The sequence below is a fragment of the Phyllostomus hastatus genome, unplaced genomic scaffold (assembly GCF_019186645.2).
Source record: "Phyllostomus hastatus isolate PE091 unplaced genomic scaffold, TTU_PhHast_1.1 phas_contig_80, whole genome shotgun sequence".
Classification (NCBI taxonomy): Eukaryota; Metazoa; Chordata; class Mammalia; order Chiroptera; family Phyllostomidae; genus Phyllostomus; species Phyllostomus hastatus.
Window position 1 is genome coordinate 57147653 of NW_025333960.1, and position 24542 is coordinate 57172194.

At 70.8% G+C, this 24542-nt stretch overlaps 1 protein-coding gene across 4 annotated transcripts in view; it reads left to right on the plus strand.

The window, feature by feature from the left end:
* NFATC1 (nuclear factor of activated T cells 1) overlaps positions 1 to 24542 on the plus strand; it is a 74749-nt gene that overhangs the window by 16372 nt on the left and 33835 nt on the right. For all 4 annotated transcript variants that reach the window (XM_045849689.1, XM_045849691.1, XM_045849692.1 and 1 more), the window contains exons 3-8: positions 4817 to 4976; positions 9561 to 9763; positions 10682 to 10854; positions 11752 to 11892; positions 18597 to 18652; positions 22605 to 22737. In XM_045849689.1, the coding sequence (XP_045705645.1) occupies positions 4817 to 4976; positions 9561 to 9763; positions 10682 to 10854; positions 11752 to 11892; positions 18597 to 18652; positions 22605 to 22737 (866 nt within the window). The remainder of the gene's footprint in view (positions 1 to 4816; positions 4977 to 9560; positions 9764 to 10681; positions 10855 to 11751; positions 11893 to 18596; positions 18653 to 22604; positions 22738 to 24542) is intronic.

The window sequence follows — 24542 nt, forward strand, 5'->3', positions numbered from 1 at the left end:
CTCTGTCTGCAGGGGCATCTCCGGGGGCAGTCAGGGCCCCAGCGCAGCGCCCCCCTGAGGCCCAGGGATGAACCTCGGCCACAGCCTGTCGGGGGGGCGCACACTCGCGTCTGTGGGCAGGAGCTGGGGCAGCCGCCGGCGCCCAGGGTGCGGGAGCGGGGTGGCCCCTGTGCTCCATGACGCAGACGGCAGAGCTGGGCCTGCTCGCACCTTGCAGCGGCTCCCGCCGGCCACCTGGGCGGGGCTGGGCATAGCCCTTTGTCCGAAACACCCTCGCTCCTGGAGTTTCTCTGGTTCCACAGACTCCACGGCTGACCCTTGGCGGGTGTCTGCCGCCCCGGCCCCTGACCTGAGGGCTTATCCGGACGGCCGGTCACACCTGGGACTGGGAGGGGCCGCGGGGGCGGGGCTGCTGCGGCGCCCACCTTCCCAGGGGTGCACCGGACCCGGGCCCTCGTCCCTCCTTCTGCGGGTCCCCAGGGTGAGTGTCCGCTGTGGGAGGAGGAGGGCCCGGAACTTCTGCGTCCTGGTCAGGGTGAAACGCCCGGAACCCTGGTGGTTTTGTGCTCAGGTCCTGGAGCGGCGCCGTGGAGGTCGGAACCGTGGCCTCGCCGCACAGGACGGCCCCTGCAAAAATCAGTGGCAGGTGACGGGTCGATGGGGTCTTTGCAGGGACGGGGGCCGCGGAAGGGCGCTGGGACCTGCGGGCGCTGCCTGTCTCGGAGCCGGGTAGGGTGACCCCGGACCCGACGGTCACCCTGCCAGGGGCCGCCTCGGAAAGTTCGCCGCCAGTGGTTGTGTGGGGGGTGTGCTCCACTGTGGGGCTTCCAGAAACACGCGTGAACAGAACCGGCTGCGAGTCTTCCTCGCACACGTGGGGCCGTTCCTGCTGTGGGACACGCATGTGGCCACGGGCCCCGCACTGGGGGCGGCTGGTGCCCCCCACCCCGGCCCCGGCCCGCGTGTGGTGTGGTGCGGACGCCGTGCCGCCTTTGCCCTGAACACGCAGTGGGTCTTCGACGACGAGGCTCGTTTTTGGAACTGGGGGCCCCTCGCTGTCCCATCGGACGCTGACGATTTAAAGTGACCGCTCCGGTCGCCGGGCCAGCCCGCGGTCTCGTGCTGGGGCTCGCTGCCTCTCAGCCGCTGACCCGCACGGTCGTCCCCGAGGAGGCCTGGCGCGACCCCCGGACCCTGAGGGCCGCCCCCGCGACCCGCTCGCCTCCCCCCACGCCCCGAGCCCTCCCCAGACCGGTGCTGATCGGGGGGTCGCTGGGGCTGTGGCTTCCTGTCTGGGCTTCCTGTCGTGGTGAGTGTCCCCGAGAGGCAGGGCCGGTGGTGTCTGCACGGTCACTGACGAAATGGCCTGAAGGTGGTTTTCAGTTTTAAATCAAGACGCTCGGTCGAAGGTCCGGCCTGGGCCCCTCTGCCCCTGGGCCCCTGTCGCCCTGGGGTGCCACGGGATGGCTCGTGGGCCGGGAGCATCACGGTCAGCAGGGAGCTGTCACCCAGGGCACCTGGGTCAGAGTTCCGGGGACACCTGCAGGTCCCAGGATTTCCCCTGTGGGCAGTGGCGTGCCGGAGCGCCCAGGTCCCCTGGGCGGGTGGAGGCGCCAGGGGCGGAGCTGAGGACGCCGCTGCGGGGACGTGGGGGTCGGCGTGCGGCAGGGGCAGAGCGGCGTGTCTCGTGGGCTGACCGGTGCTCTGAGCACAGCCTCGTGGCCGGGGCTGCGGAGAAACTCTGCCCACGGTGACGTCTCCACGGTGCAGGACGGCAGGCATCTCCCGGACAGACGCCCGCACACCGGTGGTCGGCGGTGGGGGATGGGCCGGCCGGAGTGGGGGGGAGGAGAGGTGGGGCCCCAGGTGCAGGAGCCGGCCGGACCCGGACGGAGGAAGACCCCCAGCCGTTCTGAGATCGAATCACTGTGCGTGGGTGGTCTGGCTGCTGCGAACGGCGTTATAGGAAGTCCTTCCCGCGTTTTCCACGAGAGGAACACGCAGACGCTCGCTGGAGAACTCAAGAGGGCCGTGCTCGTGGGAAAGGGCGGTCCGGCCGCCCTGAGGGCAGGGGGACTCGATGGGGGGAGGGCACATCTCTCTTCCCCTCCCCCTGGGGCCTCACCCATGCCCAGCGCGGGTGGTCAGCTGCGGCCACCCCAGCGAGGAGGGCGGGGCCAGCCCGGGCCCCGGCACACAGGACGGCCCAGCCAGGCTGCTGGTGCTGGTGCCGGGGCTCCGGCCGCCGGGACGGTGCGGGAGGGATGGGGGGGGCCGCCAGGCACTCAGCCCTGAGCGGTGGGGCCGCGGGGTCGCAGGGCGCGGGCCTCCCCAGGAGGCAGTGACAGTGTCAGCGGGGCGTGCGCTGGTCCTCGCGTACCAGGCCCAACGACGGCGTTTACGATTTCTGTTTTGCGAGAATTCCACCTTCACCCCGGCTGGTGTGACTCAGAGGGCTGGGCGGCGGCCTGCAAACCAGAAGGTCGTAGGTTCAATTCCCGGTCAGGGCGCAGGCCTGGGCTGTGGGTTTGCGCACAGGAGGCGATCGTGGATGTTTCCCTCCCTCTCTCTCACCCTCTTTCCCTTCTCGCTGAAAGCAATAAGCGTGTCCCCGAGTGAGGGTTTGGGGGGGGTGGGGAAGAAGAATCCCAGGTTGACAGAACGTGGCAGAGAGATCTGTGGGGCTCTCTGCAGAGCCCTGACACCGACCCCACCGACTCCCGGGCTGGACGCGGGCACCGGGCTGCCCCTGGTGCGGGGAGGGGACACAGGTGCCCGGGACGCCTGCATCCCCGGTTTCTCCGAGAACCTGGCCCGTTGCCCAGCAGCCGGGCGGGGGGGTGCGGCCGTCACCCTCATTTCACAAACGAGACGTCTCCGTGAGCAGTTGGGGGGGTCGGGGAATGAGTCCCTGGGAGCCGCCCCCCACGCTGGTCCGGAGCAGGCTGCCCGTGGGGGCTCGCAGGGACGGCCCTCTGGCCGCTGCCTCTGCGGGGGGCCCCGCACCCACGACTGTCCCCACGGACGGGTCCTCCCTGTGTGGGCGCCGGTGCTGCTTCACAGGCCCGCCCCTCACGTGACTCTCACGAGACCGCGTCCCCTGTTCTCGACATCGTGACATCGTCTGGTGTCACGTCACACACAACCGTCCCGGCCAGGGAGGCGGGACCCCTGATCCCCCCGGTGGACTCCGTGAGGGCCTCTGACGGTCTCTCCAGAGACCCCACCGGGCGGGCCATCTGCGGGGTGGGGCCGGGCCCCCCGTGCAGGGCAGGAAGTCGGGGCGCCTGGAGTCCAGAGGTTTTCCGGAGTGTTCCTGCGGGTGCCGTGGACACATTTACTCGTGTTTAGCGTTCACACGTGTCAGGTGTCCCCTGGGAGGGGGTGTCCCCAGCACCAGCTGCCCGTGCCCCTCGGGGAGGCTGTGACTGTGCCCAAGGAAATGACCAGAAGGCGGCAGGGTCTCTCCTGGACGCGCAGGTCTCGGGGACCGGCCTCCGCGGTGAGTCCAGCGAGGGGTCCTGGTCGGCCATCGAGGCGGCCGCGGAGAGGCTGTGGGTGCTGTCCCCCCGGCCAGACAGTGTGCCCAGACGCCCAAAGCTCGGTCTTTACATTCGAAAGAACCCCCGTCCCGGGTCACGTGCTCCTTGAGCCGAGATGCGCCCCCGCGGACAGGCCAGCACCGGCAGAGACGCCCCCAGCCGAGCAGATGCGAGGAGCGAGCGGGTGCACGGACGCCGTCGCCACCTCGGTCCGTGCAGCTCGGCGACTCCCCCGTGTGCCGTGGCCGCCGGCTGCGCCCGTGACTCGGGACAGCTCCAGTGCAGCTGCAGCCGCGTCCGCACGGGGCCCCGCACTGCTCCCCGCGGGGGCGGCCACTCGCGGGGCGGTCGCGGGCGGGACCGTGCGTCTGGAGCTGGGTAGAGCGGGTGCTGGGCGAGGCCTGTCCTGGCCCCCCCCCCGCTGTGGGAGCTGTCCTGCGCCCTGAACGCGGCCCCAGGCTCGCACTGCTGCTGAGGACGATGTCCGTCCTTCCGTCCGTCCGTCTGTGGGGGTCCGGTTGGCGTCTGCGGTTGCCGGCTGCACCTACAGGCACACTGCAGGCGTGGCCCCCTCCTGGCGTTGCCAGGCCAGGCCCAGGCCCAGGCCCAGGCGCAGTGGGGGGCTCGCCGGCCGGGGCTGTCCGGGCTCGGGACCCGAAGCACCTCTTGTAGGCGCGGCAGGACCCTGGAGCCCACTGGCCCAGCCCCACGTGGCCTCGGTGTCCTCCCGGGGAGGGGGACTGGGCTGCGGTGTCCTGTCCGGGGCCGGGGGCTCTGAGGACACGCGTCCCACCGTCCGCTCCCGCTGGCCGGGGCCCAAACCTACCGAGTCACCGCTGAGCGACACTAAGCAACGGGCTCCCAGACCAGCCCCGCGGGCTCCGCGGTGGTCTCCCTCCTCCTGCGGCGGCGGCGGGTCCTCCCTCGGTCGGAGCGAATCTCGGAACTTGGGGCTGGGCTGCGGGGTCTCGGACCAGCGCGTGTCCGTGACAGGCGGGGGGTTCGGTCGGTCGGACAGGCCTGTCGGGAAGAAGGCAGGACGCCGCGGTGGGGCAGGCCATGGGCGGTGTCTCCATCTTGTTCAGGAGGCTCGTGGCAGACACCGGCCTCGCCGTGGCCCCTTGCCGTGGCCACGCCAGTGATTTGTGTCGGGAAGGGGCCCCAGGTGACGGGAAGTCGGGCCCTGAGCTGGCAGAGGCGGGGGCGGGCCTCGCCCCGGAGCGAGGGGCAGGCGCCGCGACCCCGGGCACCTGACACTGTGCCGTCTCTTGCAGCCCGACTCTGCCCGCCCTGGACTGGCAGCTGCCGTCGCGCTCGGGGCCCTACGAGCTGAGCATCGAGGTGCAGCCCAAGTCCCACCACCGAGCCCACTACGAGACCGAGGGCAGCCGGGGCGCCGTGAAGGCGTCGGCCGGGGGCCACCCCAGCGTGCAGGTACGGGCGGGCACGGCTGGGCCGGGGGTGGGGGGGGCGGCTTCCTCCTTTCTGCTTCGATTACACACCACCATCTCCCGACGGCTGAGCTTGCGCTCTGTGTGCCCAGCTCTCTCCCCCGCCGCCCGGACACTGGGGTGGGGGCGCTGGGCACTGGGGTGTCTGCGGCTCTCGGTCGGCTGTCCTCGCCGCACCCGAGGCTTGTGTCGAAGTGGGAACTTCTCTCCGTGAAATGCTGCTTCCGGGGGGCAGGCAGTGCCTGGACACCGGGCCTGGGGGCCGTCCCTGCGGCCTGGCCACGGCGGGGAGGACGGAGTGGGTGCCGTAGCTGACGGGCGTCTGTTCCCCTGGGGCGGGGTGGGGGGCGGCTGTGACTAGCAGCGTGTGAGGGGCGGGCTGCTGAGCGTCCTCTGTCCAGGCGGACGCTGTCCCCAGCCCCGTGTCCTCCCGAGCGGCTGCGTCTGACTCAGAAAATGTGGGGAGCGGGAGGCGAGGACCGTGGAGACGCCCGGGCCGGCCGCCGTGAGGACCCAGGTCGCGGCCGGTGCGCTGGGGCGTCGTCTGAGTCTCGTCGTAGCCTGGGCCCCGTGTCGTAGAAGGGAGAACTTAAATGTGACCTTGACACGAAGACGGTTCACTCTGAGGACCTTTCCGGGAACAAAGCTGCAGAAAGAGGCTGGTGGGACCCAGGGCAGGAGCTCCCCCGGCAGCCCCGCCGGGACTGGTGGGCGGTGGCCCGAGATCCCGCCCAGCCGCCTCTCGCCCCTGCGCCTGCGAGCCCACGGCCCACGGGGTGGGGGGCGGAGTCCTCTGGCCGGAAGCCTGGCTTGGGAGAGCCGGTTGAGGAGCGGAGCGTGGAGCTGCTGAGCGGTCAGGGCCCCTGAGGAGCCGACTCTGAGGGCCGGGCTGTGGGTGGTCGGTGCTGCGGATCTGGGGCCTCGGGGTGTCCAGTGTGGGGGCGGGGCTGGTGCAGTCCCAGCCACGGCAGGCCCCCCCTGGCCCCCACCACAGGCGGAGCCCTGTGGAACGGGGTCCCCGGCCGCCTCTGCCCCACATCTACTCAGCTGCCGAGCCCTGCCGGCCAGGACCCAGGGCGGGTCAGGAGAGCCCTCTGTCCCTCTGGCCCGTGCCCCTGAGTTGTTTGTCCTGAGGCCGCTCGGTGGACAGACGGGGTGCAGGCCTCGGCCGCTCTGACCACCCGGCGCCCCGGAGCTGGCTCGGGTCTCCTGGGCCTTAGCCACAGCCCCGTCCAAGGCCAGGCGGGCAGCGCGGGGCACGGACCCCTTTGGGGGAACTGCGGGGCTGGAAGCAGTGTTTGGAGCATCTTGGACACCCGCCCTCGGGAGTCACTTCACTGCGAGCGGCAGTGGAGTGGGAGGGGCTGGCTTTGCGCTGAAACAGAAGGAACCCCCCCACCCCCCGGCCCCGTACCCCAGACGGAGGACATCAGGCGTCTGCCAGCCACGTCGTCGGGGAGAAGCCGCCCACCGGGGCCCCCGCCCCTGCGGCCGGGTGCGCTCTCCTCTGCGCGGGCCCCAGGCCAGCCCCTGGGAGGTCGGGGTGTGGGGCTGTGGCCTCGTCTGGCCGGTGGACGGCAGTCGGACGGACGCAGGATTCTCGCAGCCGTGGGACGGATGGAAACAGGACGCTCTGCGGCCCTGGTGGCGTGGTGACCGCTGGCTCCAGGCCCCTGGCCGGGCCCTCCTGTCCCTCGGTCTCTGGTGCGTCGCTGTGCCTGGGCCGGCCGCGGTTCTGCTCGGGCCCTCCGTCCCCGCGGAGCTTGAAGAGGCACCCACGGACCCAGGGGCTTCCGCTGCTACACGCACGCTGTCCTCTGGGCACGCCCAGCGGCTCCGGCTTCCTCCCACGATTCCCGGAGCGAGCCCGCCCCTCCCCCTGCCCACCCTCTTCTGCAGGAGGGGACACCCAAGTGCCGGGGCTGGGGGACGCGGCCCTTTCTCCGGCCCCGTGTCGGTCAGCGGGGCTGGCGTCCGGGAGCATCCAGGACCCTTCCCAGACTCTTGGAGTCACCGCTGGTCCTGCGGGGGGAGCGTTCTGGGATGTCTGGAGGTGTCACCTCTGTCCCCCACCCAGAAGCAGGGCCACCTGGCCAGGCTCTGGTGCCCAGTGGGGACGGCAGGCTGGGCCCGGGCCCCGGGAGGGGCTCTGGGGGAGGGACGGTTTCCACCCCCTCCTCTGGGACAGGGAAGTGGAGGACCCCCACCTCCTCCCCAGGGAGACACGGGCGCCAGACCTCTCCCAGCACTCCCACTAATAAACCCGAGAACTGCGTCCCTGGGGGCCCAGGTCCCCTGCCGACAGGAGGGCGGGGGACCAGGGGGCTGACGGGCCACCGGGTCCCCAGTGTTCACACCCGCCCTCTGCTCTGTGTCCCTGGGGCCCCACCTCCGTCACCCCCCTCCGCTGCCTCTGTCCCCAGAGCGCCGCTCCCCTGCGCACCTGCTGGGTGGGTGTCTGGGGAGCCTCTCTGGCGAGTCCCCTGTCCCTGCCCTCATGGGGACACCTGGGGACGCCGCTGCTGCTCTCCGACCCAGGGGTCAAAGGGTTAAGCTCTGTTTACCACGTCACCGAAGTCGCTCTCTCGATAGCATCTCGCCTGCTGCACGGGAGGCCGCACGTGAATAATTGAAGGGCCCCAGAAACACGACACACGGCCCGGGCCGCGTCCGTTCCCGAGCCGCGTGTCCGCCTGCGTCCTGGGCGGTGACCCCCCTCTGGCCGGTGACCCCCGTCCAGCCACAGGGGGAGACCCTCTGCTGGACCCGGGCCCCTGGCCCCCGCCCCCCGCCCAGGGCGCCATCCTGGCGGCAGGAAGGGCGGCTGGTGGCCGGCGCGGTTGCAGGGGCCTCTGTCCCCACAGAGCAGGACAGACACGTCTCCGTCACACAAGACGCCGGGGCCGAAGCCACAGGGTGGCCTGGGCAGGAGGCAGCGCGCCCGCTGTCAGGCGGCGGAGGCCGGCCTCCGGCGTCCGGCTGTCACCACTTTCAGTTGGCAGGGACTAGTGTTACCCGGGCGGGCTCAGCTGCCCAGCCTCCCAGGCCGCCGCCTGGCCTCCACCTTTGCTGCCTCAGGGACGGCTCCGCACAGTGGGTCCGCGGGAGCACGCGGCGCCGGCCCCAGCACTCGCCCCGGGAGCCGGCGCGCCCTGGTTCCCAGGCGGCCGCCGTGCCCGTTGATGTGCAGCCGGCGACCGCTCGGGCCCACCCCCACCGCTCCCGGCGCCCACCCAGCGCAGACCCCCTGCGCTCCCCCGGGGGCGGGGACAGTCGGGGCAGGAGGTGGGGCCGCGGAGTTCACACCTGGGCCGGACACAGACTCTCTCTCTGTGCCAACACCGTGCAGGGACTTCCTGGCTGTGTGTGTGTGTGTGTGCGCACATGTGTGTGTGCGTGTGCACACGTGTGAGTACACGTGTGCTCGCGCCGACTCAGGACGGCTGGTTGGACACGGATCCACCCTGTCCCGTGTCACACATGGATGTGTACGCACATATGTTCCTGGGGCGTGTGTCTGCACGCATGGGTATGTGGGGCGTGCACACACGTGTGTGCATGTGAGCGTGTGTGGGAGCTCGGCTGGAGCCTGAGCCCTGGGCTGGCTCGGCCCCGATCGCGGCCGGGCCCGCGTCGCAGGTGCTGAGCTCAGCACTGGAGCTGAAAACAAGCATCGAGCGCGGGGAGCGCTCCGGGGCGCGGCCTGGGGACGGAACGCTGCCGGGTGCTGGGCGAAGGGCGGCCGTCGCCGTGACAGGCGGCTTCGTAGATGTCATCCTGACAGAGGCTGCCGTGTGCCGGAGGCAGAAAGCCGCGCAGCACGGCGCAGAGCATTTAAATCACTTTCCTTAGAAGGAACTCCACGCTTTAAATAATGGATGTTTACCTCCCGGGCCGAACCTCACGCGTCCCGACTGCCACCGAGGTGGCGTGTCTGTGAAAGGCTGGAGCGGTGCCCACCGTCTGGTGCTTCCCACACACCATCTGGCCGTTGCACAGAGGGGCCCGGGGGGCTAACTTGTCGCCCCCAAACCGCCTGCCCCGGTGCGGCCCACGGGCCAGCCTCCCGACCCCGGGAACCCATCCGGGCCACACGAGACGAGGTTTTGGCCGAAGGGTCATTCATGGTGTATGTTCTTGCACCGAACTTCCCAAAACACCACACGGAACGGCCGTGCTTGCCTCTCAATCGGTCTCTGGTCTGACTCCCGCGTTTCCCGTCGCAGAGCGCAGGCCCGGTCCAGCGTGGGGCCTGGTTTCCCGGCGAGTTCGCCCAGCCCCCAGCCAGGGCGCGGGAGGGGGGACCCAGGCTGTGGTTGTGGCCCCACGTGCGTGTGCGCGGGCGTGTGCACTTGCGCAAGGGGGCGCGCGTGTGCATGCGTGTGCTGGAACACAGGCGCCGAGTGCCCGGGGTGCCGGGGTCCGGAGGCCTCTCCAGGCTCCTGGTGTCGTTGGCGCCGAGAAGTGGGGGCCGGAGCGGGGGAGGCGGCCCCGGGTTTTCCTCCCGAGCTCTCGCACGTCGAGGGGACCCCGGGCGGCGGGCGCTGAGCGGCTCCCCTCCCCCCAGCTCCACGGCTACCTGGAGAGCGAGCCCCTCACGCTGCAGCTGTTCATCGGCACCGCGGACGACCGGCTGCTGCGGCCGCATGCCTTCTACCAGGTGCACCGCATCACGGGCAAGACGGTGTCCACCACCAGCCACGAGGCCGTCCTGTCCAACACCAAGGTCCTGGAGATCCCGCTGCTGCCGGAGAACAACATGCGCGCCATGTAAGCCGCCCCCACGGCTCGGGGCCCGTGCCTTCTCCCGGGCTCCGGGCCCCGTGCGTGCTGCCCCCACGGGGCCCTCCCCCACCGTGCGGCGCTCGCCCCCGGCCCCCAGACGGGACAGCGCCTCAGAGGGACAGTGTCTGCGCAGACGGTGGGCAGGTGGCGAGGACACGGCGTCGGGTCCCGTCTCTCTGAGCCCTGGCCCTGCCGTCGGCTCCGGCTCCCTCGCTTGGAGCTGAGTTCGTGGTGCGCGGGCCGTTCACACGGTGTGCTGAGCCCGTGACCTTGACTGGCGCACGCTGTGGGGGTCGCACCCGAGCTGTGGGCGCCACGGAGAACGAGAACAGCCGTCCCACGGGGTCTGGGTGCTGTCGGGGCCCTGGGGTCCTGGGTGGGAGTAGGGCCGGCCGGGCCGCAGTCCGTAGGACTCGGGGTGGGACTTGGGTAACCTCAGACCTGCACGTGGAAGGAGGAGAGAGAGCTCTCTCTCCGCGTGGGCCTTCCCCAGTTTGGGGGAATTCACGCACCTCCGAGCTCACGCTCAGTCCTTGGGTTTGCTTGGAGCTGCCGTCCGCCCCCCGGGGACCGTCCGGCCGGGGTTGCAGGGCCGGGCTCGGCGGCGTTGCCTGCGTTGGCTGGGAGCGCCGGCCGCCCCACGTCCGACCGCAGGCCTTCCAGAGGGGAAGAGTATGGGCTTCCCCCCGGCGGGAGGGCTGTCCTTGGCCTGCGCTGCGTGAGTCTAGGGTTCAGGGCAGCTACACAAAAGTGTAGGGAGCTGCAGGACGTTCCAGATGGCGAGCTGAGGGGCGGGGGAGGGCCTGGGGGGTGGCCGAGGCGCGGGGGTGGGCTGTCAGCACGGGGCTGAGGGGGCCGGCACGGCAGACGAGCGCCCCCCCCACCCCCCGCTCTGTCCCGCAGCATCGACTGCGCCGGCATCCTGAAGCTCCGGAACTCGGACATCGAGCTGCGCAAGGGGGAGACGGACATCGGCCGCAAGAACACGCGTGTGAGGCTGGTCTTCCGGGTGCACATCCCGCAGCCCGGCGGCCGCACGCTGTCGCTGCAGGTGGCCTCCAACCCCATCGAGTGCTGTGAGTGCCCGTGGGGGCGGCGGGGCGGGCGCGGCGGCCTCCGCGGGGCCCTGGGTCCCGCCCGGCACTGACCGGGGGATGGGGTGGAGGGGGGGGTACAAGTGGAAGAAAGCTGCCCGAGAAGCCCAGGCGTCGGCAGGGGTGGCGCCTGCACCAGTCCCCTCCCCGTTTGGGGACGATGGGGGGGTGTCGCCTGCAAGCCCAGTGCGCCCCGACATTCCTGGCGGGCCAGGTCTCCCGTGGGGTGGGGTCCTCTCCCTTACAATGAATTTGCTAGTTGCTGTTGGCGGAGGGGGCGCCCTGCACCCCACAGCCTCCGCCCCGGCCAAGGGCAGGACCCCACACGGGGTCTGTTGGGGTTCTCCCCCAGGAAGCTCTGCAGGCCCAGCTGCTGTCAGAACCTGTCCTTCCTTACCCCACAGCCCCTCCTGCTCCCGCCCCCTGAGTGGCCCCGCCCACCCCAGGTGCGGAGTCTCACCTGTCCTCGGGGCTCACCTGCCACCTGTCCCAGCAGGAGTTTGTGTCTTTTGCTGTGACGCGCCGATTCCGGGGCGGCGCCCCCCCCCCCTTTCTTGGTGACGCTGGCCTGGCCACGCGGTCCCTGCTCCCGGCCCCGCGTCACCCCGCACCCTGCATCCTTTCTGCGGCGCGGTCTCCTCAGTGGGCGCCGCGGAGCAGGGGTGGGGGGGACCCTCGGGACTCTGTGAGGACCCTGGGGTGCGGCTTCTGCCCCTCGGACAGGGTGGCCACTCCCTGCAACGGCAGGTGCGACAGCTCGCCGTCCCGTCGGGGGTCACGCCCTGCACGCTGGTCCCCGGGGGGCTGGCCGTCTGGGGGGGGCGCGGCTCGGGGCCGGGGGCCGGCAGCTCTGCCTCACTGGCCGGCCTGTCCCCGCAGCCCAGCGGTCGGCCCAGGAGCTGCCCCTGGTGGAGAAGCAGAGCGTGGCCAGCTGCCCCGTGCTGGGCGGGAAGAGGATGGTGCTGTCCGGCCACAACTTCCTGCAGGACTCCAAGGTCATCTTCGTGGAGAAGGCGCCAGGTACTGCCCCGGAGACTGCCGCCTCGGCGTCTCCCGTCTGGGGCGCTGCGGGGAGGGTCCTGGGGGCCAAGGCGGGCGGTCTGTGTGCCGGGCTCGGGTGGGCCGCGCGCCTGGGGCCACGTGCCTGGGGCCACGTGCTGTGCCCACGCGGGGCTGATCTCGGGAGTGGCCGGGTGCATCCTCAAACGCTGCTGCTGTCAGAGGGGCTGCGGCCAGGGGCCGCCTCACAGCTCTGGCCGTGCCCTGGGGCGCCGAGCGGCCCGTGCCCCGGCCGGGCAGGGCACCTCCGGCACACACCGGCTCTTTCTCCGAGTCAGACCCCAGGAGACGGGGGTCCAGGAGCGGAGTGGCCGCCGGGTCCTGCGATGGGACCTGCGCTCAGGTCCACAGGCATTCCCCGCCCCCCCCCCCCACCGTTGGGGCAGTGCCCACACAGGGCACCTCTCTGGTTGTGGCCAGTGGCCCCCAGGGCCCCCGCCTTTCTGCGCCTGAGCCCGTGCCAACCCGTCTGTGCCAGCCAGTGTCGGCCTGTGTGCGGTGCTGGAAGAGGGGGCCGTGGGCGAGGCCGCGGAGGGAACTTGGCGAAGACAGTCTGGTCTGACCCTGGAACGTGGGGAGCCGGGCGGGCGGGGCAGGGCTGTGGCCCCCGCCAGTGACCGGAGAGCCCAGGCCCCGGTGCCCGGAGCCGCCTGCGCCTGAGGCGGGGCCTGCAGGCCCCCTCCCCGCCGGTGGGTGGCCCGGTTCTCCTTTGTCCCGCGCCCCGCCTGGCATTCTCCTGAGCGCCGCCGGGGCAGGACTCGGGCTAATGGCCGGGAACGGCGAGGGTATTCAGCCTCCACAATGGGCCTTGATTGCGTGCCGACCGCGGGGGACTGAGTGCTCCAGGCAGAGTGGGCCGGAGAGTCCCTCCCGGGCACCGGGGTCGGCCTGTGCAATCACCACGCACGTAATCGGGGAACGCGCCTTCAGTCACAGAGGTGGGGTGGCCAGGACGGGAATTAGAGTTTCCGGAACACCCTTCTGTGGGGGACACTAATTTTGAAAGGACTTAACCTTTCGCGCTGCAGATGTGCAGGCGTGTGCGGCCGAGGCGGAGCTCAGGGCTGCCCGGGGCGGCGAGACCACACACGGAAGCGCCTCACGGAGGGGCGGGGGGGGGGGGCGGGCGGCTTCCTCGCCGTGGCCTGCCGGAGGTCGCCTTGCCGCCTCGGGGTGGGGGCCCAGGCCCCCCCCAGAGGGTCTGTGCTGGCCACGGGAACCCCGAGCACTCCTGCTCCGTGCGGCTGTGGGGTGGGCTCGCTGGCGCCCCTTGGAGGGGCCACCTGCCCTCCGTGCAGGGAGTTCGGCTCAGGTCTGTCCAGCCGTCCTCACCTGTGGGCCCCGGGGACTGCCCTGGATGAGAGCCAGGCTCTGCACCGCCGGCGTGGGGGTGGGGGGCGTCCTCACACCCCCCCCCATCTCCTGCAGCAGCTGGGCGCCCATGCAAAGGCGAAAGCAAACAAGTGGGCGCCAGCAGACGTGACTTAAACACTCTGCACCTGGGTCGTGGGGGAGCAGACGTGGCGGTCACGCCTCCGACACGCCGGCGGCCCGTGCGCCCTCGCACGTCTGTGCACGTCCCGTGTCTGCCCTGTGTGTGCAGGCGGGCCCAGAGTCTGCGTCTCTTTCCCAGCTCCGGACGGGGCGCCCGGCCGGGTTTCTGGGGGGACTGCTGAGTCCCGCAGGTGAAAACAGGGTGTGCCTCCCGGCGCCCAGCGAGGCCGCACGGCCCGTTGTGACGAGGTCTGGAAACCGCTGCTGGGGCGGCCGGCCGCGTGCGCGGTCGGTGCTGGCGGCCCACGCTGCTGGCACTGGCATGGGAGCCTCGCCGAGTGGCTCCCACTGGCGTCCCCCCGACCCCGGCAGGGCCGCCGGGCACCTGCAGGGACCCGAGCAGCAGACAGCCCCCCGGCTCCGCCCCTGCACTGGGGGGGAGGGACGGTTCCCTCCGCCCGGGGGACTCGCCGCGGCCAGTGTCGCTCCCAGGAAGGAGTGCCCGGCGCGGTGACAGCGAGGACCCTGATGGAGGACCCCAGGGGCCCCCTGGCGGATGCCGCTCGGACCCCCGGGTCGGCGAGGGGCTGCGGGGACCTCGAGAGAAGTGCCAGGAAGGGGGTGGAGGGCCCGCCCTGGAGCTGCCGCCGCCCTCGCTGGCCCCCAGCCGCACGGAGAGCCCCTGCCCACCCCCTCGGGCCCGGCCTCATCGTCACGCCGCCGCCGCTGCGTCTGCGTGTGGGGGAGCTGGGCACCGGCCTCGGAGGCCGCGGCGTGTCCCCAGCGGCGCAGCAGGTGCCCCCACGTGGAAGAAGCACGGGCGTCACCGTGGGAGCGAGTGCATGGGGAGGGTGTGCGGTGTGCGGAACAGCCGCATGCGGCAGAGAGGGTGCGTCCGCAGCGGCCTGGCCTCCTGCAGACGTAGCCCAGGCCCAGCCGAGGGCGGCGCGCGGAGGTGCCGTCCTGTCAGGTGTGATCTGGCGCGGCCCAGGCGTGCGGGCGGCGTCCTGGCCACAGGGACACGTGGGGGGGGGCGGGGCCTCGTCGTCGGGGACGCCTGGACCTGCAGGGCCAGTTTGGGGGGAGCCGTGTGCACCGGGCGCGTGAGGGTGCGTGTGTGGGTGTGCGCAGCTGTGCGTCAGGGTGTGTGTGTGTGTGTGCGTGTGAGGACCTCCCACCTCGCCGCTTCCCCCCGGGCTGCGGCCCTGCGCCCCGGCCGCGCTGTGCGGGCAGTGACCCCTGGCGGCCTGGGTGCGCTGCGCTCCCCCCCCACCACCACCCAGCCTGCTCCCGGCTGGGCCCCGGCCCACTCGGGTCGTGTTTCGCCCGCCCGGGTCATCCAGCTGGCACTCGGGCGGCGATGACGCAGCCCGGCCGGGGCCTGCCCCTCCTGGACCTGCCCCTCCTGGGCCTGTCCCGGGTGGGGGCTGGGCAGAGGCCCGGTGTGTGTCCCAGCCGTGCAGCCCCTGAAGGACTCGGGGAAACTGCCAGGCCGGAGCCACAGCTCCCTGGCCAGAAGTCCCGGCTTGGGTGCGGGAGGGGCCCTCTCCTCCCAGACTCTCCTGGCGCTGACCCGGGAGAGGGGCAGGCGGTGTCCGTGACCCCGACCGCTGCGGCACCGGGCCTGCCCCCCTCAGCCCGGCGGGCGCTGCCTGCTGGGACCGCTCCTGCGGCCTGGGGTGGGCTCCCGGGGCGAGGGCGCGGGCGGCCGAAACCTACCTGGGGCTGTTCTGGAGTCTCGCTCGCCTCCAGGAGAGAGGGGCGCAGGGAGCCAGGCCGCATCCCCCGCGGGGCTCGTCCGCGGTTCCAAGTGAGAGACAGCCCGACAGCTCCAAGGCGCCACCTCCCAGCGGTCTCTCTCGGAGGGGGAGCCGTGGGGGCCCGGCCTGGGGGTCGTGGCAGGCGGGGAGCCGTGCCTGTGGGTCCCAGACCCCTGCTCCCTGGCCCAGTGGCGCTCAGGGTTGTGGAGGCCCCGGGGAGGGTCTTCACCCAGCAGGAGGGGTGTGGCTTCAGCCCCACCGAGGGGGCCTCCCTCCCCCAGGGCTGTCCTGTGGGGTCCCAGGCTGGCCTCCAAGGTCGGGTCTGGGAGGGGCGTGGGTGGTGCCGCTGCTGGTCTGGCAGGTGGGCTCCGCCAGGCCCCTGTGCCCTCCAGGCCCTCCCCCGGGGCATGGGGACAGGAGGGCAGGACACCGGTGGTTGGTGCCGCTGGCCCGGGTCTGGCAGGAGGGCCTTTCCCCGGGCACCCACTGGGGTTACGAGAGCCAGACCAGAGGCCCGGCCACTTCCTGGGGTGGACTGTCACCGAGCCCTCTCCCTGGGGCACAGCCTGTCCGACATTCCTTCTGATTTGCCCCAAACCACAGGGCTCTTCCTCTGGGTTCTGCCCCAAGGAAACTCCAGAAAGTGGGTCCTGGCCCCTCTGGGGTGGGGAGGGTCAGTGGGCCCCTGGCTCCCGGTGGGAGGCCCGGTTGGGCGCCTGGCCTTCAGCACCTCTCGTCTCCGGGGGTTTCCACGCCCCCCGCCCCCCCCCCGTCCTGCGGGAGGACGTACTTTTCACCGCGGCTCTGAGACACGCTGGCCCTGGGTCCCCCCTGCTCCCCCGTCTGCACTCCGTGTGTGGGTCACCCGGGGCTCTGCCAGCCTGGTACGGGTTCCAGACCATGCTCGCTGCCCCCAGCGGCGGGGGGGGGGGGGCAGCCCTGTGGGTGGGACCCATGTGAGAACTGTGCCCTGCGTGGGGGGGGCAGCGCCCCACGGTACGGCGCCGCATGTCCAAAGTCAGTGGGTGGGTGTTGGGGTGGCGTCCGCTGTTGGTCCTGCTCGGTGCCACTGTGCACACCGGGGCCCACGTTTCCACGTGGACAAACGCGTTCCTTCCCGGGCACGGTCCTGGGCCTGCAGCCCGTCAGGCCGGGCATGAGCTTCCGGCCTCGCTCTGTATAGCAAGGTGACCGCCTGTGTGCACGCCACACGGCTGCCTTCCCCGGCAGCCAGCTGCCCGACGACAGCGTGGGGCCCACTCAGCCACACGGGCTGTGCTCGCCGAGTGCCCCAAGTGCAGGCCACACGTGTTGCCTCACAGGCCCCGAGAACAAGTCCGGCGGGCCACCAGGAGGAGGTGGCGTGCCCGTGGCCGAGGGCCTGAGTGGCCTGGGTCCCTGGGAACAGGTGTCACGTTAGCTAAACCCAGGACTCTCTCTGCCCCGGGCGCTGGGTCGTCTCCATGCTGGCTCTGCCACTGGCTGCGTGATGCTCACAGCTCTCCAGTCCTCGCCAGACTCACGGCATCTTCCCGGCTCGGCCGAACGCCAGTCTCGTGGCCCCAGGAGAAGGCCGGGCCGGGGTCCCAGGACGTCCCGGGGAGGAGGCTGGGGGCCCCGCTCGGCCGGGCAGCCCGAGGTGCGGGACAGCCCGCCCGCCGGCCGGGAGGAGGCTGCTCCAGCCCACAGGCCGCCCTGGGAGCCTCCTGGCGGGTGTGGCGGGGAAGCCTTTCCGATGACTCACGCTGCAGGGAATTCCCTAATGACTGGGAATATTTTTACTTCTGGGCTTGTGCGCAGCTTCCTCCCGCAGCCCCTGATAAGGCGGGACACAAAGGCCCATTCAGGCCGGCTTCCCTTCCCAGCGGAGCCGCCGCCGTGCGCACACCCAGGCCTGGCCGGGCTCCGCCGAGAGGGCGGCGGGGCTGGGCGTGGAAGCGGAGCCCGGCCCTGTGGCTCGTTTCCTAAGAGCTCGCAATTAGCCATCTGCAGCCGGCTGGGTCCTGCCTTCCCCGAACAATGGCCTGTGTAAACAGACACCGTGTTTGAAAGGCAGCGGCTCGTTCAGGATCAGCCCCACCTCATCCTGAACCCCTGGGGCTGTGGATCAGCCACTGGCGGGGAGGTGGAGAGCGGCCCAGAGCCCTGGGCGGGCGGGCGGGCACGGGGGCCCGGCCGGGGAAAGGCGTGTGCACATTGGGGGCCCCAGGAGCGGGGCTGGGACGTCTCTGCGTGTCCCGCTGTGCTGGCGCGACACTGTCACCCGAGGGACCCGCGTGCGCAGAGGCTGCACCGGGGCGGCCACCCCTTCCTGGAGGCGACGTGCGCGCTGACCCCTGGGCCCCGTCCTGTCCACCAGTGGGTCGCAGGCACCGGGCCGGTGCCCCCAGGGGCTGGGGCCGCCCAGTGTCCCCGTGACTCATACTTCCTCTGCGTCTCCCCCTCCACCCTGCCCCGCAGCCTCGGGGAGGGAGGAAACGGAGAGTCTGTCTGATGTGCTCCTACGTCAGGACCTGAAACACACGTTTCTTCCTTGAAAACAAACCATAAGTGGAAACTGATGCTCGTGGAAGAGGCGGCTTGAGCGGCGGCAAAGGGGGCGGGGCCTCTGGGGGCGTCTGCAGCTCAGAGTCGCTGCACCGCCTGCCCACAGGGGCTGCCCAGGGTCCCGCGGCGGGGGGTGAGGGGTGAGGGGGGGCGCTTGCCCTGCCTCCCTGGGGGCCCGGCCCAGGCACACAGCCTGTCTACCGCCCCTTTGGGAGAAGACCCCTTATTTTCTATAAACACGTGACCGCGCCCACTGGGTAAGGTCAAACATGCTGAGGGTTTTGCATTTCTGTGTCCTGACGTGGCAAAGGCAGGACTTGCACGCCTGCCCCTTGGACTCTGGCTCCGGGGGTCTTGCTCGCTGGGGTAACCCCACCCCCCAGAGGTGAGAGGGCTCAGCAGACTCGAGGCTGCGCTGCACCCCAGAGCCGGAGCTGGCGGTAGACAGCCGGCACGCAGCCTGGCTCCGGGTCCGAGGAACCTCCTGCGGTCCTCCGGGGCTCGCGCTCCCTGTAGATGGTGTGTGGAAGCCCTCCCCGGGCTGATTCGGGGGGCGACTCTGGGCAGGGGGTGGTTTCTGGGGGGCCCCTGGCCACCAGGCTGCGTCCCGCAGACCCAGGTCTTCAGGGTCCGCCGGGGTCGCTGCGCCCAAGTTTGGGCGTGAGCCCCCACCTCCTCCCCTCCGGGCCTGGCGTCTGCTCTCCGGGGCGCAGGGGCCGGAACCCCTGCTGTTGCTGGGTCGCCGCCAGGCGGCAGAGCCAGGCAGGGCTGGGCCCCCCACCCAGAGCCTGAGTGGTGGGGGACGCGCTCCTTCGGGCCCCACCCCAGGGTGACTAACGCACCTCCCGCACCCCTCTCTCCTAGACGGCCACCACATCTGGGAGATGGAGGCGAAGACCGACCGGGACCTGTGCAAGCCGGTGAGTGCCGCGCCGACGCGCTCACGTGGGCGCCGGGCGCGTCCCGGGCTCGCCTCGCCGGAGCGGGCTCCCGCGGAGGCGTCGTTGCGGAGGGACCAATGGGAGAGCAGGAAGGGAGAGCAGGGAGGGCGAGCACGCGCAGGGGGGAGGGGCGGTGGCGCCCACCCCGTGCTCCGGAGGCCCTGAGCGGAGGCGGCCCAGGCCGGCCGCGGGGGACCGGGCTCTGCGGGGCTTTGACCTCCTCCCCACACGCGTGCGGCAGCTCCCGGCCCCGCGGGCAGGACAGGGGCGCACACGTGCCCCTGGCCCTCTGCCGTCATCGCCCCCGGGGGCCCCCCCTACGGCCCGCTGCCCCCCAGGGAGGCCGCCGCTCCGAGCGGCGAGTGGGCGCCGTGCCTGCCCGGGCACGCGGGTGGCGCGGTTCACCTGCGCCCTGGCACAGACGTCTCGCCCGTCCTCCCGAGAACACCCACCGCTTGGCAGCGGCTTGTCCTCAGCGTGAAATGGCTGCCGGGTGTCCCTCCCGTGTGCCGGGTAGCCGGCGGGCCGGGGTCCGGGGGACACCTGCCGGGGGGCAGGGGGCGGAGACGCCCACCTGGGCCTCAGGCCGCAGGAGGCCACACTCAGGCCTTTTTGGTGCCTAAGAAATAGTGGCTGCTTCTCTGACCGGTTGGTTATTCGTGGAGAGGGTTTCTCGTCTTAAACCTCGGAGCTCTCACTCGGCCTCAGCCTGGGCTGTCTTTTTCCTCGGTCCCTGCGCTGGCGGTCTGCGAGTCCGCAGGTTTCAGGAGAGCTCCCGCCGCCCAGGGAGCTCGGTCTGTGTCCCCCGGCGGCCGGCGCTCGAAGTGGCGGCCAGCGGCTGCGGTGAGGGCGTGTCTTCCTCGCGGTCCCGGGGCAGCGGCCGGAGCCTCGGCCTCCGGGACGCACGCAGCGGCCGCCAGGGGCTGGAGGAGGACGCCCACGTTCCTCCGACGCCTTAGCGTGCTCCCCGGGGTGGGGGGCAGCAGGACGCCCTCCCCCGAAGGGACCGTGCGGGACGCGGGGGGCACTGCTCGGCGCAGGCACGCTGGCACTCGGCCCTCGAACGTGGCCCGTCCCGGAAACTGTTGGAGAAGCAGTTTGTTCGAAAACCGAATCTGCTGTGTCTGTCTCCCAAGGGAGGCGTGACTCACGCAGGGTTTTCGGGGAGAGAATCGAGACTCGGAGTTTCGTCCGACACCCGAGATGTTTTTCCGGGACCACTCGGTCCGGAACCGAGCTTGGACTGGACTTAATTTGGGGGGCTCCCCGTGGGTCCCGCTCCGTGCCGCCCTGTGAGCAGCAGACCTGGACGGTGGGCTCGGCTGAAGCGCTCTGGGTGGCCGCTGGCCGCCCCGTGGTGGGGGTCCCCGTGTCACGACGAGGGGGTCTCACAGCAGTCACGGAGGCGGTGCCACACTGGCGGCTGCCGCTGTGGCTTTGCCGGCACGAAGCATCTTCCCCTGTGACTCAGCTGCCTCTTGCACGCCCCACCCACGAAGCGGAGCCTCCCGAGGGCTGTGGGAGGGAGTGGGCCCGCCCAGCCCCAGGGCGGAGAGTGTCGGAGTGCTGAGTCGGGGACTCGCACGTGCTGGCCGGGCTCTGGCAGCTCCCTCCTTCCCGTGCTGGCCAAGGAGCCTGAGGACCGGCTAAGAGCCCCAGGCAGCTCCGCTCCCAGACCGGGGCCGCCTAGCCCAGCAGGACCACCAGCTGCAGAGGCCGCGCGGGTGGGCGTGTCATGAACAGACGCCTGGCGGCTGCAGAGGCCACCCTGACCCAGCGTGCCCCGCCCCCTCCTCCCGACGCCCCGCCCCCTCGCTGCGCCTGCTCCAGCTCCCAGCGCCCCCGCCGCGCCCCAGCCCCCTCGGCCCCCAGCCGGCCGGCCTGCCCACCCCAGCGGAGACCCGCAGCTCGTCTCCTAGCGAAGTAAGCCCCGCCCAGATGGCAGGATCCGGAGTTCTGTCGCGGAGGTTTCTCTCCCACGCTGAGTAGTCAGTCGCCGCTGCTGCGGGCGTGTAGCAGTGCGCGGGGGCTTGGGAAGTAACAGTGTTTTCCACGACCTCACCCCCGTCTCCTAAACGAGGGCTGCCTTCGAGACTTAGACCTCTGACTGGGAGACGAATGCCTCGCTCCCTGCGGTCATCGGTGTGGGTGTGCACGCACGCACGTCTGCACGCTCCCACGCACGCACGCGTTGCCGTGTGTGTGTGTTTTCAGACGGCGGGGCTGTCTGCGGTTCCTCCGCTCTCAGGGGCCGTTCAGACGACGGCTGCTCGTCCAGCGAGCCGCGTGCCGCACGCGCCCGGAGGGCCACGGGTCCCACCCGGTTCTGTCACGGCCTCGCCGGCCTCCGCCGTGGGTCTGGGCCCCGGTGCTTTTCGGAAATGGGCCCGGGGCGTCGAATGGCTCCAAGGGCCCCCACGCCCCTCCCGCTTCTCTCCTTCCCTTCTGCTCTCAGCCTGCGGAGAGCCGCCCCCCCCACCCCCACCCCGACTTCCCCTGCCGCCCTCTGCAGAGGCCCTGCGACGGGCAGCCCGGCCTCCTTCCGCACCCGTGAGCCCTCGGGGGACAGGCCCCGAGGGGCGTCTCTGTCCCGATCTCGACTCGCTGGGACCGGTGGGAGGCCTGGACTCCGATGGGTCGGGGTCGGGCTGCAGGTGCCCGCGAGGACTCACTCGGTCAAGGGCCCAGCTCTCGGCCGACACTGCCTGCCCGGCCCCTCTGGCTCGGGGCTGTTTTTGGTGAAGGGGCGGCAGGCTCGGGCGGGAGACGGGTGCTTTTTTTTGCTCCTTCTCAGCGACGGGAGTATTTAACGGGACTCGAGCACGTAGCCCAGAGCCGGCGTGGTCCCGGGTGTGCCCTTCGCGCAGGCCTCTGGGCCGCAGTCCCTCCGCCTGCGGCAGGAGGAGGCTCGGCCTGGACTGGTCTCGTTTTCCCGTGCAGGGTTCTCGAGGTTCCGTTGTTAGCACGACCCAATCAATTTTGCTATTAATCTGGGGAACAAGCTACAATTACTTGAGCAGAAAAAGTGATACGATGGATTTTTCTTACACATTTTCCCTGCTCGTTAACTGAAATAGAGGACAGAAACAGAAGGAACTTTTTGGGTGTGAAATGTCCCCCCACGCCCTGAAATCCAGAGCAGCTCCCCCCTCCCCCCTCAGCGTCGGCCTACTGGGGCCCCCTGGGGCGGCTCACTGTCTGGGGATGTGGGTGCAGGGCCCCTGCCCCCTCCCTCCCCCACCACACCACACGGCCCCTGCGACCTGCTGTATCGTGTCTGCCCTTGAAAGAGCAGGATGTTGTGAAGCTGTGGCTGATTTTTATTTTAAAACACAGAAAGGTGGCAGCAGCCCCCAAAACACCTCATTCCGTCTCAGGCTGCACCTCCCAACGCTGCCAAGCGCCCTGCTGTCCATCTTCCGCAGGGGCGGGTGTCTGGGCGCCCATGACAGGCTCCAGGTCACCGTCGTCACACACCCTGTCCCCGGAGACCTGTCTCCAGGAAGCACCTGCCCTGGGTCTGCATCGCCGGTCACCTGGGCAGGTGCTCCTGGCTCCAGGGACATGTCAGCGCCTGGGGTGGGTGGGAGGTTGTTTTCGAAGGCCCCAGGTCCGTGGCCGGAGGGCGGACGGAAGCACTGGGGGCCGGCTGCCGCGCAGCTAGTCCGCTCTCGGCGTCAGCGCCGGCTTCTCTCTGCGCCGAGTCAGTGGCTTCTCAGGCGAAGCCCCAGCCTGCTCCCCTCACACGCCCCTGGAACCCCCTGCCAGCTTCCCCGTATGCCCCCGTGTGACCTGCAGGCCACACGCATGTGCCCGGTCACAGGCCGGCCGTGGGGCGCCGTCCCCCCACAGACGGACACGCTGCGGTGCGCACCTCTCTGCCCGCGGAGCGCTGACCGACGCCCCCCCCCCGTCTGCCTTCCCGCTGCAGCACTCGCTGGTGGTTGAGATCCCGCCGTTCCGCAACCAGAGGGTGGCCAGCCCCGTCCAGGTCAGCTTCTACGTGTGCAACGGGAAGAGGAAGCGCAGCCAGTACCAGCCCTTCACCTACCTGCCCGCCAACGGTAACGCTCTCTTTCTGACCTTGCACGCTGCCGGCGAGGGGGGGGGCTGCCTGTTCTGAGAGACGCGGACGGGACTCGGCCGCCGCCGCCACCGGGAACCCCCGCGGCCGCCTCGCGCCTCTGGGCTGTGCCCCCTTCCTGTTAGCAAGACTTGTCCTCGGTTCCTTAAAAAGGAAAAAAACGGCGACCCTTCCGGAGTATTTTCCTTTATTCCTGGAGGGGGTGGGGCGGCGTGCTGCGCGACGACGGAAGGTTTCGCCGGCTGCTTGCAAATGTGTCGCAGCCGGGGGAGGAGGGGTCCGCCCTGTCCTCCGGGCTGAGTGTGCCGCGCGCGTGTAAATTCTATGGGTGTTTAAGTCGAGGAGCAAATGGCTGTAATTACTCTGCAGGTCCCTTTAGAAATGAGCCCTTGCTGTTCAGCCTGAAGGCTGCTGCCCGGTGGGGTCGTTAACCCGCATTGATGGCTTTCCGAGCTCCCGCTAGACCCTGCGGGACACCCCTGCTCGGGTGGGGCGTGGCCCTGGGGCCCTCAGGCCTCCGGGCCCCGCGCCCTCCTCCTGCGCACTCACACAAATCAGCTGACGTGTCAGCTCCTCAGGCTGTTTTCTCAAGGAAACATTGTTTATGCTCCCGCCCACCCTCCCCACCCCCCGCCCCGGCACTAGTGGAAAGGGAGGGGGTGTGCCGAGCTGCGGCCACGGCGGCCTGTCCGTCCGTCCGTCCGTCCCTGGCGGCCGGGGCGTGTTCACGGCGGACAGCTGCCCGCCCGTCCCGGGTTTGACCGAGTTTCGTGGAAGCTCCACTCAAAAACAGCGTCTTCACGCTCCGGCCTCTGTTCCGCGAGCCCGGAGCGAAGAGGGGACTTACGCCCCAGAGCGAAGCGCAAAGGCGGCTGCTGCCGCCGGGCGATGCCGTGAAACGCCAACTACGGAACGTTCCCGTTTGCTCTGGGTGTAAACCGTCGCTCGAAGTAGCCTGGACCTCGGGGAGCTCTGGAATGTCGGTGTTGGTGTCGCTGTCGAACAGGACGGGCCATCTCCGGGGCAGACCCGGGCCGCACCCCGGGAGGCGCGGAAGAGACGGTTCTGCAGCAGAATCGCCGCCTCGCGGGCGTGCCCGCCGGGAGCTCGCGGGAGCAGGGCCCGGGAGGCGTGTCTGTCCCGTGCTCCACGGCTTCGGGGGTCTCTGCCGCACGGACGCCGCAAGTCCTGTCCGTTCTGGGCTGAGGGGCAACAGCTCTGGAAAAGGAAGCATTCAGTCTTTTTTGTGAAAATGTAATGATTGTCTCCTAATTAAACTTTAAGCATGGTTGACCGAGTATCGGATGTTTTACAGAAAACCTAAGCCTTGTAAAGAACAGTTTCTTTGTAAAGCCGTGCAGAAAGGACCTCCGCGGGCCCTGCTCCGAGCTCGCCAGCACCCAGTGCCACTCACACGCCCGTGTCGGGGGCGGGGCTGTGGGACGGCGCAGCCTGTGACGGTGGGGGGACCCGAGGTCCGAGCTGCCTCTGCCCGGCACCCACGAGGGCCCCAGTCCGCCGGCACCTCATCTCCGTGCTGGGGAGTCACCCCACCCGGCCCCTCCTGCTGGCTGGCGCCCCAGTGTCACCCCAGGGCCGGCCCGAGTGACCCGCCGGGCTCCCCGTGGCCTGGGCTCCCCGAGCCTTCCGGCGGCACAAGCCCCGCCTCCTCCGCCTCCCTCCACCGCGCGCCCTGAGGTGGGCCCCGGCCGCACGGACCCCGAGGTGCCCGGCCTTCCCGGCCAGGGGCGAGGGCCCGAGCTCCGCGGGGCTGTCACCGCTCCG